The following is a 15,106-nucleotide window of genomic DNA, read 5'->3' as shown; positions in this document are numbered from 1 at the left end:
TTCAACCAAACTCAGAGACTTAAGACTCTGCTTCCCTCTGCAACTGGACCCTTGACTTCCTGATGCACAGACCACAATCAGTAAGTAAAAAGCGACAGCATCTCCCCAATAATCCTCAAACTGGTGCCCCACAGGCTGCATACTCAGCCCCTTATACACTCATTAGAGTGGTGGTGGAAAATGCGGTCTCCTGTACATTGGGGAGACTGGACACCTCCTAGCAGAGCGCTTTAGGGAACATCTCCAGGACACCCGCACCAATCAACCCCACCGCCCCGTGGCCCAACATTTCAACTCCCCCTCCCCCTCCCACTCTGCCAAGGACATGCAGGTCCTGGGCCACCTCCACCACCGTTCCCTCACCACCCGATACCTGGAGGAAGAACGCCTCATCTGCCACCTCGGAACACTTCAACCCCAGGGCATCAATGTGGACTTCATCAGTTTCCTCATTTCCCCTCCCCACCCCCCCCACCCCCCACCTTACCCCAGTTCCAGCCTTCCACCTCAGCACCACCCTCATCACCTGTCCTACCTGCCTATCTTCCTTTCCACCTATCCACTCCACCCTCCTCCCTGACCTATCACCTCCATCCCCTCCCCCACTCACCTATTGTACTCTATGCTACTTTCTCCCCACCCCCACCCTCCTCTCATTTATCTCTCCACCCTGCAGGCTCCTTGCCTCTATTCCTGATGAAGGGCTTTTGCCTGAAATGTTGATTTTTCTGCACCTCGGATGCTGCCTGACCTGTTGTGCTTTTCCAGCGCCACTCTAATCTAGACTCTGGTTTCCAGCATTTGCAGTCCTTGTTTTTGCCCTCATACACTTATGTCTGTGTGGCCACATTAAGCTCAAACTCCATTTACAAATTTGCTGATGACACTGCTGTAGTGGGTCAGATCTCAAGCAACAATGAGACAGAATACAGGAGAGCGGCATAGTGTAAAGACAACAATCTCTCCCTCAATGTCAGCAAAATGAAGGAGCTGGTCATTGACTTCAGGAACCAGAGTGGAGGACATGCCCCTGTCTGTATCAACATTGCTGAGGTGGACATGGTTGACAACTTCAAGCTCCTAGGAATAAATATCCCCAACAATATATCTTGGTCCATCCACATCAATGTCATGGTCAAGAAAACACAGTAACGCCTCTACTTCCTCTGGAGGCTAAGGAAATTCAGCATGTCCACATTAACTCATTTATTTTTGTAAATGCACCATGGAAAGTATCCCATCTGAATGCAGCTGCTCTACCCAAAAGTGCAAGAAATTAGAGCTGTGAACATAGCCTAGTCATAGAGATATACAGCACAGAAACAGGCCCTTCAGTCCACATCGTCCAGGCTGACCAGATATCCTAAATTAATCTAGTCTCATTTGCCAGCATTTGTCACATATCCCTCTAAACCCTATTCATATACCCATCCAGATGCTTTTAAATATTGTAATTGTACCAGCCTCCACCACTTCCTCTGGCAGCTCATACACACGTGAAAAAAATTGCCCCTTTGGCCCCTTTTTAAATCATTCCTCTCTCACTTTAAACCTGTGCCCTCTAATTCTGGATTCCCCATTGTAGGGAACAGACTTTCGATTATTTAGCCTATCCATGCCCCTCATGACCATATAAACCTCTATAAGGTTACCCCTCAGCCTCCGAAGCGCTAGGGAAAACAGCCCCAACCTGTTCACTCTCAATAGCTCAAACCCTCTAACCCTGGCATCATTCTTGTAAATCGTTTCTGAAGCTTTTCAAGTTTCACAACATCCTTCCGATAGGAGGGAGGCCAGAATTGCACACAATAATGAAAACCAAGTTTCCTTCTATTAACTCCATCTACACTTCCCACTACCTCAGGAAAGCAGTCAACCTCATCAAAGATCCCTCTTGCCCGGGTTGTACTCTCTTCCACCCTCTTTCGTTGGGCAGAAGATAAAGCTTGAAAACACATACCAGCAGATTTAAGAACCGCTTCTTCCCTGGTTATCAGACTTATGAGTGGACCTCTCATATCAGAGTTGATCTTTCTCTGCACTTTCTCGAGCTGTAACACTATATTCAGCACTCCGTTCTGTTACCCTGTGATGTAGTTATGTAAGGTACAATTTGCTTAGCATGAAAAACAATACTTTTCATTGTTTCCCGTTCCATGTGACAATAATAAATCGAATCAGACGAGGAATTTCTTGTCTCAGAAGGTGTCAGCATTTGAAATTTCACATTGCATCATTTCAGTGAGATTCAGTGTCACTGTGGCAGAAGTTCTGATCTGCTTTTCCTTAAATAACAGTCAGTTGATCATTGAGAGTATTAGAGTCGTACAGCACGGAAACAGATCCTTCAGTCCACTAGTCCATGCCAATTAGACATCCTAAACTGAACTTGTCCCGTTTGTCTGTGTTTGGCCCATATTCTTCTAAATGTTTCCTATTCATACACCTGTTGCAATTGTAATTGTACCATCCTCCACCACTTCCTCTGGCAGCTTGTTCCATATACGCATCATCTGTGTGTGAAACTGTTGCCACTCAGGTCCCTTTTAAATCTTTCCCCTGTCACCTTCAACCTATGCCCTCTAGTTTTGGACTCCCCTACCTTGGAAAAAGATGTTGGCCATCCATCTAATCCATGCCCCATGTGAGGTAGAGAACAGTGGTGAATGGATTTTAATTTGGACTGGAATGAACGAGATAGTGAGTTTCCTCTTTGTGGGGGGAGGGGGTGTTGATTAAGCTTTAAGATTCTTGCATTTTGAATGCAAAATGACCGAGATGTGGGTATTGGAGGACTAATTCAGAGTTGAAGAATGATACAAATATGATAACAGAACGACTGCAAAAATGTCTAATTTCATGATTTTTTTATTGTACTTCTTCAAGTGAAGTAACAACGCTCCAAAAGCTTGTGATTTCACACAAACCTGTTGGACAATAATCCGATATCATATGACTTCTGGCTCTGTCCACTCCAGTCCAACAGCGGCACCTCCACAGCATTGTCATACAGGGACTGAATTCTCTTCGAAGTGTAATTAATAGAAGTACCTCTATATAAAAAGCTGGTAAACAGAACTGAAGTGAATGCAATTCCAAGTGTGGCATATGTTAATTTAGCAATTGAGCCAGAACTGGAAATAGGAAAACAAACAGTGCATTGTCCTCTTAGTTTTGAAATTGAGCTGGTGAGACTGATAAAATTGCAATAATCCCTGTTAGAGCTAAGTATATTCTGAGTTGAGAAGGATGCTTAAAGGAAAGAATAGACATTCAGGTATGTCAAGTAACCGACTGGAAGGTAGCTCCAAGACTGACCCAGTTATATACACCTGACAAGTTTTGTTGTTTGTCTTTTGGTTGACCTTGCATTACAGTCTTGATCTAGCTTTGAGTCATTCCGTTTTTATACAGATAATTGCTGCATCTGTCAGTAAGTCCCAGTATGTTTTAATTTGTTTTATCATTTGTATTACATTACTCCACACCTATCCACCTGTACATTGTGATCTTGTTGACTATTTCAAACTAGTTTAATTTGCTTGGTGATTTTACATTTGATTTTAAACTTGTTATTACGCAGATTAAAGAAGGGTCGATTTTACTCTGGGACATAGGTTAATGCTAACAAGAATGGTACTTGTTGCCAATTCTTTGTTGCTCCTAAAGTTGGTAGTGGTCAGTCTTAGTCTTACTGAATCACTATATGTTCAAGGTATTACTACAATGCAAGGAATTTGACTGAGAAATAAAGAAGTGGAGCTGAATTGAATGATCTCAGATATCTGTACTGGTATCAATGTCAACTATCTTGGTTTTTTTCAGTTTTAGGATTGAGCAGTTTATGAAGAATTTGCTAAGTATAATGCTTTGAAATTCCAGACATAGAATTTCTATGAATGTTTTCATTTTGTGAATGCACATTGAAAAGTCAGCAGGAACCATAGCATTCGTGGAGTTCAAGATGCCACTGAAGCAAACAGTATGAAGCAGATGCTATAATTTTGCTCGAGATAATTAAATTAGATTCTGGGTATACAATTCACTGATTGATATGGTGATGAAGAAGGCGAGTGTGGTTTTGAGTACAAGGAGTAGCTTGAAATGCCTATTGTTTTTCTGCTGTGAATTTTTCTGTTGTGCGCCTTCCTTATAGATTTGTTTGCTTACATAGAAAAAAGATATGATTCAAATGTTCTTTTGAAACCTTTAATCTAGTGCTGATGCCTGATTCTTTTCTTTCAGACAGATGTTGAAGTGAGTGGGTCGTGTGCCACCTTTACACCATGTACTCTGAGTGGCGGTCTTTGCAACTCATCATCCAGAGTGACCGAGGTCACATGAGCGTTCTGCATAGCTATCCCAGCACCGTTGGTAAAGATGTAGCTAATGCTGTGGTCCGTCCTCTGGGGCAGGGACTGAACAGTTCTTCTGTAACTAGCAATGAAAGCATTCTAAAAACCGACAAAGAGGCAAGTCACGAGAAGATTGATCCATATGCTATAGTTAAAAATAAACATTTTGTCTGACTAAACACATTTTAAAAATACTGGATTAGTGGTGCTGGAAGAGCACAGCAGTTCAGGCAGCATCCAACGAGCAGCGAAATCGACGTTTCGGGCAAAAGCCCTTCATCAGGAGTTATTTTAAAAATATCCCAACCTATGTACATTAAGGCAAACTAGGGCAGGACTTATACAATTGATGGTAGGGCCCTGGTGGTTGAACAGAGGGACCTAGGAGTGCAAGTGTAAAGACCCTTGAAAGTAGCATCACAGATAGACAGGGTGGTGAAGAAGGCATGTGGCATGCTTGCCTTCATTGGTCAGAGCATTGAGTACAGGAATCGGGTATATCATGTTGCAACTGTGTAAGACATTGTTGGGACCACTTTTAGAATACTGCATACATTTCTAGTCACATTATAATAAAAAGGTTTTTGTTAAGCTAGAAAGGGTACAGAAAATATTTTCAAAGAAGTTGCTGAGACTGGAGGGTTTGAGCTATAGGGATAGGTTGGACAGAAGCCCTACAGTATGGAAGCAGGCCATTGGCCCATTGAGTCCACATTGACCCCCTGAAGAGCATCCTACCCAAACCCACCCCCAACCCTGCATTTCCCATAGCTAACTCACCTAGCCTGCATATCCATTTGCTGGGGTGTTTTTCCCCTGGAGTGTCAGAGGCAGGTGGATGACCTTATAGAATCGTGAGGGACATGAGTAAGGTGAATAGCTATGGTCTTTTTGCTGGAGTAGGGGAGTGCAAAACGAGAGGGCATAGGTTTAAGATGAGAGGGGAGAGATTTAAAAGGGACCCGAGGGGGTAATATTTACACATTGAGGATGATGCATGTATGGAGCTGCTAGAGGAATTGTTAGAGGTGGGTACACTTACAGCATTTTAAAAAAAATTTAGACAAGCACATGAATAGGGAGAGTTTAGAGGGATTTAAGTCAAATGCAGGCATATGGAACAAGTTCAGTTTATTGTACCTGGTTGACATGGAATAGATGGCTGAAGAGTCTGTTTCTGTGCTGTATGACTCTATTACTCTGTTAAAAGGTAGCAAGACTGTGACATGCTGTATTTCTGGATATAGGCTTGCTCGCTGAGCTTAAAAATGTGTTGCTGGAAAAGTGCAGCAGGTCAGGCAGCATCAAAGGAACAGGAGAATCAACGTTTCGGGCATAAGCCCTTCTTCAGGAATGAGGAGGGTGTGCCAAGCAGGCTAAGGTAAAAGGTAGGGAGGAGGGACTTGGGGGAGGGGCATTGGGAATACGATAGGTGGAAGGTGATAGGCCAGAGATTGCAGGTCAAGAAGGAGGTGATGAGTCTGAGGGTTGGGACTGAGAAAAGGTGGGGAGAGGGGAAATGAGAAAGCTGGAGAAATCTGCATTCATCCCTTGTGGTTGGAGGATTCCTAGGCAGAAGATGAGGCGCTCTTCCTCCAGGGGTCGTGTTGCCATGGTCTGGCGATGGAGGAGGCCAAGGACCTGCATGTCCTTGGTGGAGTGGGAGGGGGAGTTAAAGTGTTCAGCCACGGGGCAGTTGGGTTGGTTGGTCTGGGTGTCCCAGAGGTGTTCCCTGAAACGTTCCGCATGTAGGCGGCCTGTCTCCCCAATTTTTTCGAATACACTGTATAGGTGATTTTCCTCTACTCTTCACAGTTCCTCTGTGCTGCAGTGTGTGGTGGCTCATTGAAATAATGTTCTAATGCAGCTTTGTATTTGTGGATGTTGGGATGATTGCTTCTGTAGTTCAGTATTTGGTCTGTACGTGTTTTCCTGTAGATGTTGGTTTGAAGTTCCCCATTGGCTGTTTACTCTACTGCGACATCTAGGAATGGCAGTTTGTTGCAGTCTTCCTCCTCTTTAGTGAATTTTATGCCAGCAAGGGTATTATTGGTTTCTTGAAGGTTTCCTCTAAGTTGTTTTGTTTAGTGATGACAAAGGTGTCATCCACCTAGTGGACCCAAAGTATGGGTTGGATGGTTGGCAGAGCTGTTTGTTTGAGTCTCTGCATTACTGTCTCTGCTAAAAATCCTGATATCGGAACTCTATCCACAAATACTTTGACCTGGATCCCATTTACCATCCCCTGAGAAAAAGGACATGAAATGATATCACAGGAAACAACATCACCACAAAAAATGTCATCACCAACCCAAGGAAACCCAAATACATAAGTAGAAAGCGGGCTGTACCACCAGTGCTTCATCCGGAGGCTCACTGATGATGTTACCTAGTATGGTGACGAAACATCTGAAATTGAACCTCCCAGTTCAACGAGCAAACCTACATCCAGAACCTCAACCTAAGCTACAAATCTTCTCAAAACTCGCTAATGCTGTATTGCATTTATATATATGTAGATATTTATGAATGTATGAAATAGGTACAGAAGTCGACCTTGAGCCTGCTTCACCATTCAATAAGATCATAGCTGATCAGAGCATTGAAACTGTGAAAAGCCACTCTGCTCTTTTCTGCCATCCAATGGGCTCATGGCTGATCTGTGTCCTAACTCCATATACCTGCCTTTGACCCATGACCCTTTTTTTTTTGTTAAACAGAGAAATCATCTATTTCAGATTTTAAACCTGTTGACTCAAATTTCACGTTCCTACCTATCTCCTAATAACACTTGATTGCTTGCCAAGCAAGAATCTATCTACAACTGTCATAAAAATATTCAGTGACCCTAGCTCCAGTGTCTATTGTGGTTGAAAGTTCCAAAATTGTACAACTCTCTTAGAGAGAAAAGTATTCCTTTATCTCTAAAATTTTAAAACAATATTCTCAGTTCTGGATCAATAACCCAGAGGAAACAGCCTTTCCATTTTCACCTTGTTAATGCTATTTAAAATCATTTACTTGTCAATTGAGTCATGCTAACTTTTGTGACTCATGCACTGGAATACCCAAGTCCTCGAGTACCTCTAAATTCTACAGTCATTCTCCATTTAAGTAATACTGTGATTTTTCACATTTTCCCAAATTATAATCCATCTGCCTGATCTTCACCAAGTCACTCAACTTATCTATTTTTATCTGCCACTTTCTTGTGTCTTTTTTACAACATACTTTCCTGTCACTGGAGTCAGGGAAGTGTCTAGAGGACTGGAGAGTATCTAATATAACACTCCTGTTTAAGAAGGGAGGGAGGCAGAAGACAGGAAACTATAGGTTGTTGATAAGATATTAGTGTCCATGATTAAGGATGAGATGTGGAGTACTTGGAAGTGCCTGCTAAAACAGGGCTGAGATGGTATGGCTTCATCAAGGGGAACTCATCCCCAACAAATCTGTTAGAATTCTTTTTTGGAAGTCACGAGCAAGTTGGACAAAGGAGAATCAGTGGCCTTTGGTGAGGTGCAGAACAGGAGGTTGTCAAATACGGTAAGAGGCCATTCTGTTAAGAGCAACATACTGACATGGATAAAGGACTACCTGACTGGCAGAAGGCAGAGAATGGCGATAAGTGGGTCGATGTTGGAACCACAAATATTTACATTGTATAAATATGATCTTCACAAAGGAATTTAGGACTAACGTTTGCTGAGTTTGCAGATGACACGTAGGTGGAGGGGCGAGTAGTGTTGAGAAAGCCAGGAGGCTGCAGAAGGATAGGCTAGGAGAATGGGCAAAACAGTGGGGGACTGTGTGAGGTTATGTACTTTGGTGGAAAGGAGAGAGTTGTAGATTATTTTCTAAATGGGGAAAGGTTTCAGAAATCTGAAGCACAAAGGGTCTCATAAGGTGAACATGCAGGTTCTTTTGGCAGTTAGGAAGGAAAATGCAGTATTAGCATTCATTACAAGAGGATGTACTGCTGAGGCTCTGGCCAGGCCACAGTTAGAATATTGTAAGCAGTTTTGGACCCTGTATCTATGGAAGAATGTGTTGGCTTTGGAGGGGGTCTAGTGGAGATTTGCAACAACGATGCTGGGGATGAAGGGCTTGTCATTATGAGGAGCTGTTGAGAACTCTGGGTCTGTACTCAGAGTTTAGAAGGTTGAGGGAAAGATCTATTTTATTTATTTGTGGGATAAGGATTTCGCTGGCAGGGCCAGCAAGTATTGGCCAGCAAGTATTGCCCATCCTTAGTTGCCATGAGAAGATGGTTGTGAGCTGCCTTCTTAAACTGCAGTGACCCACAATGCTGCTGGGGAAGGAATTCCAGAATTTTGACCCAGCAACATTGAAGGAACGGTGATATATCTCCGAATCGGGATGGAGAGTGGCTTGGAGAGGAGCTTGGAGTTGGTGGTATTCCCAAGTATATTCTGCCTTTGTCCTTCTACGTGGAAATGGTCATGAGTTTGAAAAGGTTTCTGAATGAAGCTGGGTGAATACAGTGAACCTGGAGGCGATGATTCTATGGTAGTTCAGATTAGGATCAGAGTGAAGGGATGACCCTTTTAGAACTGAGATGGAGCGGCATTTCCTTAGCAAAGAGTGGGGAATCAGTGGAACTCATAGCTGCAGAGGGCTGTGGAGGCCAAGTCATTGACAGTATTGAAGACAAAGATACGTTCTTGATTAGTATGGGGAGAAGGCAGGGGAAAGGCGTTGAAAAATATGTCAACAAAAACAAAGAAAATTACAGCACAGGAACAGGCCCTTCGGCCCTCCAAGCCAACACCGAGCCAGATTCTCTTTCTAAACCTGTCACTTATTTTCGAAGGATCTGTATCCCTCTGTTTCCTGCCCATTCATGTATCTGTCTTGATACATCTGAAGTGACGCTATCATGCCTGCCTCTACCACCTCAGGCAATGTGTTCCAGGCCCCCCACCACCCTCTGTGTAAAGAACTTTTCACACATTTCTCCCCTAAACTTTTCCCTCTCACTTTAAACTCATGACCCCTAGTAATTGACCCCCACTCTGGGGAAAAAGCTTCTTGCTACTACCCTGTCTATACCTCTCATGATTTTGTAGATCTTAATCAGGTCCCCCTCAGCCTCCATCTTTCTAATGAGGATAGTCCTAATCTACCAACCTCTCCTCCTAGCTAGCACCTTCCAAACCAGGTAGCACCCTGGTGAACCTCCTCTGCACCCTCTCCAAAGCAGCCACATCCTTTTGGTAATGTGGCGACCATGATCGATTAGTGAAGTGGACGCAGTGGGCCAGTAACTGAATTCTGCCCCTGTTATCTTATGGTCTGTCTTGGTGTTGTCTGTGAATTTAGCTGCTTAAGATGTTTGGATGAAGCCCTAAATGTAGTTGTCACTGTTTAATAGATTGAAATATCTAGCAGCTATAATCACAAATAAAGCGTCTCAAGAAGAAAAACAGTCACCACACACCATGGACTTTAATGGACTTCGTGTCTCCCTGAAATTTTGGAAGGTCTCCATCTCAACTTTACAACACTTATGTGGCATTTTTGGGGTCAATTTCTGACAACAGTTGGAGAACTACCATCTTCCTGCTGGCTGACCAAAAATTGATTGATGTAAATTGACCAGACATGAGGCTGAATGGGGCCATTGAATTCTAACTGGGTGGCTCAGAAAAATGCTTATGAGCACGGACACTGATATTGTGCTTTACTCTCCTGGGCAGGTTAAATGGACTATGGAGGTCCTCTGTTATGGACTGACTCTGCCTCTGGATGGAGAAACAGTAAAGTTATGTGTGGATGTTTATACCGATTGGATTATGGCTTTGGTGGCTCGCCGTGACTCTATCCCTCAGCCCATTGTCAAAGAACCAAATTTATATGTGCAAACTATTCTCAAACACCTGCAGAATCTGTTTGTTCCTCGGTAAGTGTAAAAGACATTTTGCCTCTGTTGTAATATAAAACCAGCAGGAGTGGAACTACGTGGTTATGCATCCAGCCTTGTTTTCCTTTCCATATATTTCACTGGAGAAGAAATCAGCACAGGCTGAGATACTGGATACTCTTCAGCTCCTACCTATTTTATCCTCTTTTACTTTCAAGAAATCGTTTGGTATATTGAGATTATGGTTATTTTTAGCTTTTTGTTTGAATTTAATTTCAGGCTTTGAGTAGGCTCAAAGTCTACTGTTGTTCCGATATTCTATGTTCCTATGCTAAATCGTAGAAAAACCCCACATCAATCACCTCAAATATGTACTCCATTGAAGCATTCAATAAAAGCACAGAGCAGAATCAGCATGGAGTGAGGTCGTGGTATGGCAGCCAAGACATAATTTATATATCCCATAATTGTTTTCCTCAAATACAGACCAAATGGAAAAGTGATTTGGGTTGAATGGTCTTTTGTCATCTTTCTTCAATAAAAGCTCCATAAAATCCCATTTCTGTCACATTTAATTCAGCAGTATTTCTTTACTGCAATAAAATTCGGCGGTCAGTCCAGTGGTATTACATCCATGATAACAGATTACATGACCTTCCTGGCTACCTTGTTGAAGAGCTGAATTGCTAGAGACTTAAATGATATTTCTGCCCATATTTTTGGTCAGGGAATAATATGTGACAAGGGGAAAACAATAGTGAAACTTAATGTTATGACACACTCAGCATCGAGATTTAATAACAAAATCGACAATGGTTGAAAAATAAATTACATTGAATTGAGATATTGCACTTGTTCATCACACATTGTTTCGAAGAATTTTTTTATTTTAAACACCATTGTCTGTCTTTTGTTTTCAGACCAGACTACGCTCATAACCAGATCTCACTGTGCATGCGAGTTCTAGTAGCAGTCCAGAAATTAGCACGTGAATCTGTCAACATGTCAAGGGAAACATGGGAAGTTCTGTTGCTCTTCCTATTGCAAATTAATGACACACTTTTGGCAGCTCCAACAGTTCCAGGTTAGTATACAGGCAACAGCGATAATACTCTATGTTCATTCGTATTGTGTTCTTAATGAGGTTAAAATGTTTCAAGCTATTCCACAGCGGTCTTAATCAGACGTAAATTTGCGACTGTACCTCAAGGAGATATTAACGAAAGTAACTAAAAGATTGGTCAAAGAGAACAGGTCTTAATACGAGTCTTAGAGGAAAAAGAGCAGAGCAACGTAGTTTCGGGAGGAAATTTCAGAGCTTTATGGCCCAGGCATTTGAAGGCAAACCCACCAAAAGTAGAGTAGTGAAAACAGTCAAGTACAAGAGACCAGCTTTAGTGGAGCGCAATATTCTAAGAGGTATGTTGGGGGGTTAGAGGAAATTAGAGATTTTTCTCTCTTATTTCATAATTCCAGCATCCACAGTATTTTGCTTTTGCCAGGGTTTTTAAATTGCTGAACAACATTTTCAGTAGTTTAATATTTTATGAATACGTCTTAAGTAATCTGAAGCACTCTCTTTCTACATCATACTGTGATCAATTCTAATACACTGTTCAAAACTAGGCTACCATAAAGCTACCTAATTACCTTTAATTTTTAGTTCAGAAACCTCTTGATAAAGTTCTTCCAAAGTGGTTAGTTTACAAAATCATTGCACTGAAGATTGGTAAAATACTTGGCATAGTTTGATAATCTCGGGATATGCATTGGGTCATCTTGGGCTGTAGTGAGGAGAAATGCCTTTATACAGAAGGTGATGAATCAATGGACTTCTTTAACACTGAAGGGTGGAAGGAAGGTGACTGAATACATTTAAGAAAAAATTTTTTTTGTGGCTAAAGGTGTCAAGGTATATGGGGACAGAACAGGACTATGGTGTCTTTTAGTTCTCTTGAGGGATAGGGATGTCACTGGCTGGCCAGAATGCATTGCCTGTCTCTAGTTCTCCTTAATGTGGGGATGAGCTGCCTTCTTGAAACGCTGCAGTCCATTCGCTGTAGGTTGGCCCACAATGCTGTTGGGGACAGAATTCCAGGTTTTTCACCCAGCTACACTGAAAGAATGGTGATTAAATTTCCAAGTCAGGACAGTGAGTGGTTTGGAGGCAAATTGCAGGTGGTGGGTTTAGTACTTCTTAGTTTCAGACTCACTCATTTCCTCACGCTGGCCAACATTAAATTTAAGTTCCTATCACCTCCATCCCCACCCGCATTTACCTATTGTACTCTTTGCTACCTTCTCCCCAGCCCCAACCCCCCATTTATCTCTCCACCCTGATGGCTTTCTGCCTCTATACCTGATGAAGGGCTTATGCCCGAAACGTCGATTTTCCTGCTCCTCGGATGCTGCCTGACCTGCTGTGCTTTTCCGGCACCACTCTGATCTAAACTTAAATTTAAGTTGCCAAGTGCAGCTCTACTTTAAGGGTGTATTATTGCAGGAGTTATTCTTTCTATTAATTTTTAGGATGTGGGTGTTGCTGGCAAATCCCATCCCTAACTGCTCTTGAAATATCTTCTAAATTAAAACAAAAAGGTAGTGGATGCTAGAAATCTGAAACAAAAACAGAACTTGCTAGAGGAATTCAGCAATTGGGTTTTGAAGAAGAGTTACTGAACTCAAAGTATTAACTCTGTTTCTCTGTCCCTAGATGTTGCATGTAGACTTTCATTGACCTTCTAATGATTGAATGAGACTGGTTATTAACCAGCTTATACTGAATATACAGTCTTAGCGTCAAGATACTATATTTTAAACATTGTGTAGTCATGATAGTGAAATTTTGATTTAATGGTCACTACATTCAATCGGTTATTCCAAAATTACTGCATTTCATTCAGAAAACATATACATTTCTAAACAATCACTGTAATTGGAAATATGTTCTATTTTTGTAGTGTATTAATCACATACTCTTGCAATACAGTAAAAGAACATACAGCCCATCTTGCCTTTGTTGGCCTTGAGAAAGTTATACAAGTATTCCCAGCCTTTTGCTCCTTCCAAATAAACATGTAATTTTGATGCAGATCTAAAAGTAATTTGTATGCTAATTTGCTTATCTTTAGGAGGATTAGCAGAAAATCTTGCAGATAAGTTAATTGGTGTACTGTTTGAAGTTTGGTTCCTGGCTTGTACGCGATGTTTCCCGACACCACCGTATTGGAAGACTGCTCGAGAAATGTTGGCCAATTGGCGGCATCACCCAGCTGTGGTAGAACAGTGGAGTAAGGTCATATGTGCACTGACCTCGAGGTTAGTATATATAGACATGGCATGTTTGCAAAATCTACTTGGCAAAAGGGGTGGCATGGTAGCTCAATGATTAGCACTGCTGCTTCACAGTGCCAGGGACCTTCAGGAGACTGTTTGTGTGGAGTTTGCACATTCTCACTGTGTCTGTGTGGGTTTCCTCCAGGTGTTCCGGTTTCCTCCCACAGTCCAATGATACGCAGGTTAGGTGGATTAGCCACGCTAAAATTACTTATAGTATCCAGGGGTGTGCAGGTTAAGTGGATTAGCCGTGGCAAATGCAGGGTTACAGGGGTAGGGTAGGGGCAGGTCTGGATGGGATATTCTTTTGAGGGTTGGCGTAGACCTGATGGGCCAAATGCCCTGCTTCCACTCTGTTGCGATTCTGTGATTCTAAACCTTGGACAAAATTGTGATAGCAGCGAGCTTTTAATAAGCTGTATTCTTCATGCTCATGTACTTTTCAAAATCAGTGAACAATCATCCATATGCTTATTCAAGGACTGTTCAAATGCCCCTAATGTGGCTGAGTTAATTACATTGGCAGTCAGGGCAATCCACGCCCTTACCACTCTCTGAGTAAAGAACCTGCCTCTGACATCTGTCTTAAATCTATCACCCCTCAATCTACAGCTTTGCCCCCTCGTACAAGCAGCTGTCATCATCCTAGGAAAAAGACTCTCACTGTCCACCTTATCTAATCCTCTGATCATCTTTTATATCTCTATTAAATCCCCTCTTAGCCTTTTCTCCAATGAAAATAGACCCAAGTCCCTCAGCCTTTCCTCATAGGATGTTGCCTAGTCTGGAGCAAAGGTCTTATGTAATCTCCTCTGCACCTTTTCCAATGCTTCCACATCCTTCCTGTAATGGGGCTGTACACAATATTCCAAGTGCTGCCGCACTAGCATTTTGTATAGTTGCAGCATGATGTTGTGGCTCCGGAACTCAATCCCTCTACCAATGAAACCTAACACAACGTATGCCTTCTTAACAGCACTATCAACCTGGGTGGCAACTTTCAGGGATCTATGTACGCGGTCTCCAAGATCCCTCTGCATATCCACACTACCATGAATCTTTCCATTGATCCAGTATTCTGCCTTCCTTTATTCTTCCCAAAGTGAATCACCTCATATTTAGCTGCATTGAACTCTATTTGCCACCTTTCAGCCCAGTTCTGCAGCTTACCCAACTCTCCCTGCAACATTCTTCCACACTGTCCACCACTTCACCGACTTTAGTGTCATCTACAAACTTATTAACCCATCCACTTATGCCTGCATCCAAGTCATTTATAAAAATGACAAACAACAATGGTCCCAAAACAGATCCTTGCTGCACACCACTAGTAACTGCACTGCACCATCAACCACCACTCATTGCTTTCTTACAGAAAGCCAGTTTCTAATCCAAAATGCCAAACCACCCTCAATCCCATGCCTCTGCATTTTCTCCAACAGCCTGCCAGGTGGAACCTTATCAAAGGCTTCACTGAAGTCCATGTACACCACGTCAACTGCCCTACCCTCATCCACATGCTTGGTCGCCT

General features: G+C 42.5%; 1 protein-coding gene across 11 annotated transcripts in view; it reads left to right on the top strand.

The window, feature by feature from the left end:
- ralgapb (Ral GTPase activating protein non-catalytic subunit beta) overlaps positions 1-15,106 on the top strand; it is a 132,587-nt gene that overhangs the window by 15,492 nt on the left and 101,989 nt on the right. For 10 of the 11 annotated variants that reach the window (XR_011954539.1, XM_072556120.1, XM_072556119.1 and 7 more), the window contains exons 2-5: positions 4,246-4,472; positions 10,076-10,278; positions 11,160-11,323; positions 13,371-13,557. Coding sequence is in view for 10 of the 11 variants with exons in the window: in XM_072556120.1 (XP_072412221.1) it covers positions 4,287-4,472; positions 10,076-10,278; positions 11,160-11,323; positions 13,371-13,557 (740 nt within the window). In the remaining variant the exon portion in view is untranslated. The remainder of the gene's footprint in view (positions 1-4,245; positions 4,473-10,075; positions 10,279-11,159; positions 11,324-13,370; positions 13,558-15,106) is intronic. The other variant, XM_072556113.1, reaches the window with a different exon arrangement.

This window comes from Chiloscyllium punctatum, chromosome 37, assembly GCF_047496795.1.
Source record: "Chiloscyllium punctatum isolate Juve2018m chromosome 37, sChiPun1.3, whole genome shotgun sequence".
Classification (NCBI taxonomy): Eukaryota; Metazoa; Chordata; class Chondrichthyes; order Orectolobiformes; family Hemiscylliidae; genus Chiloscyllium; species Chiloscyllium punctatum.
This window is presented reverse-complemented; position numbering and strand designations above follow the sequence as displayed.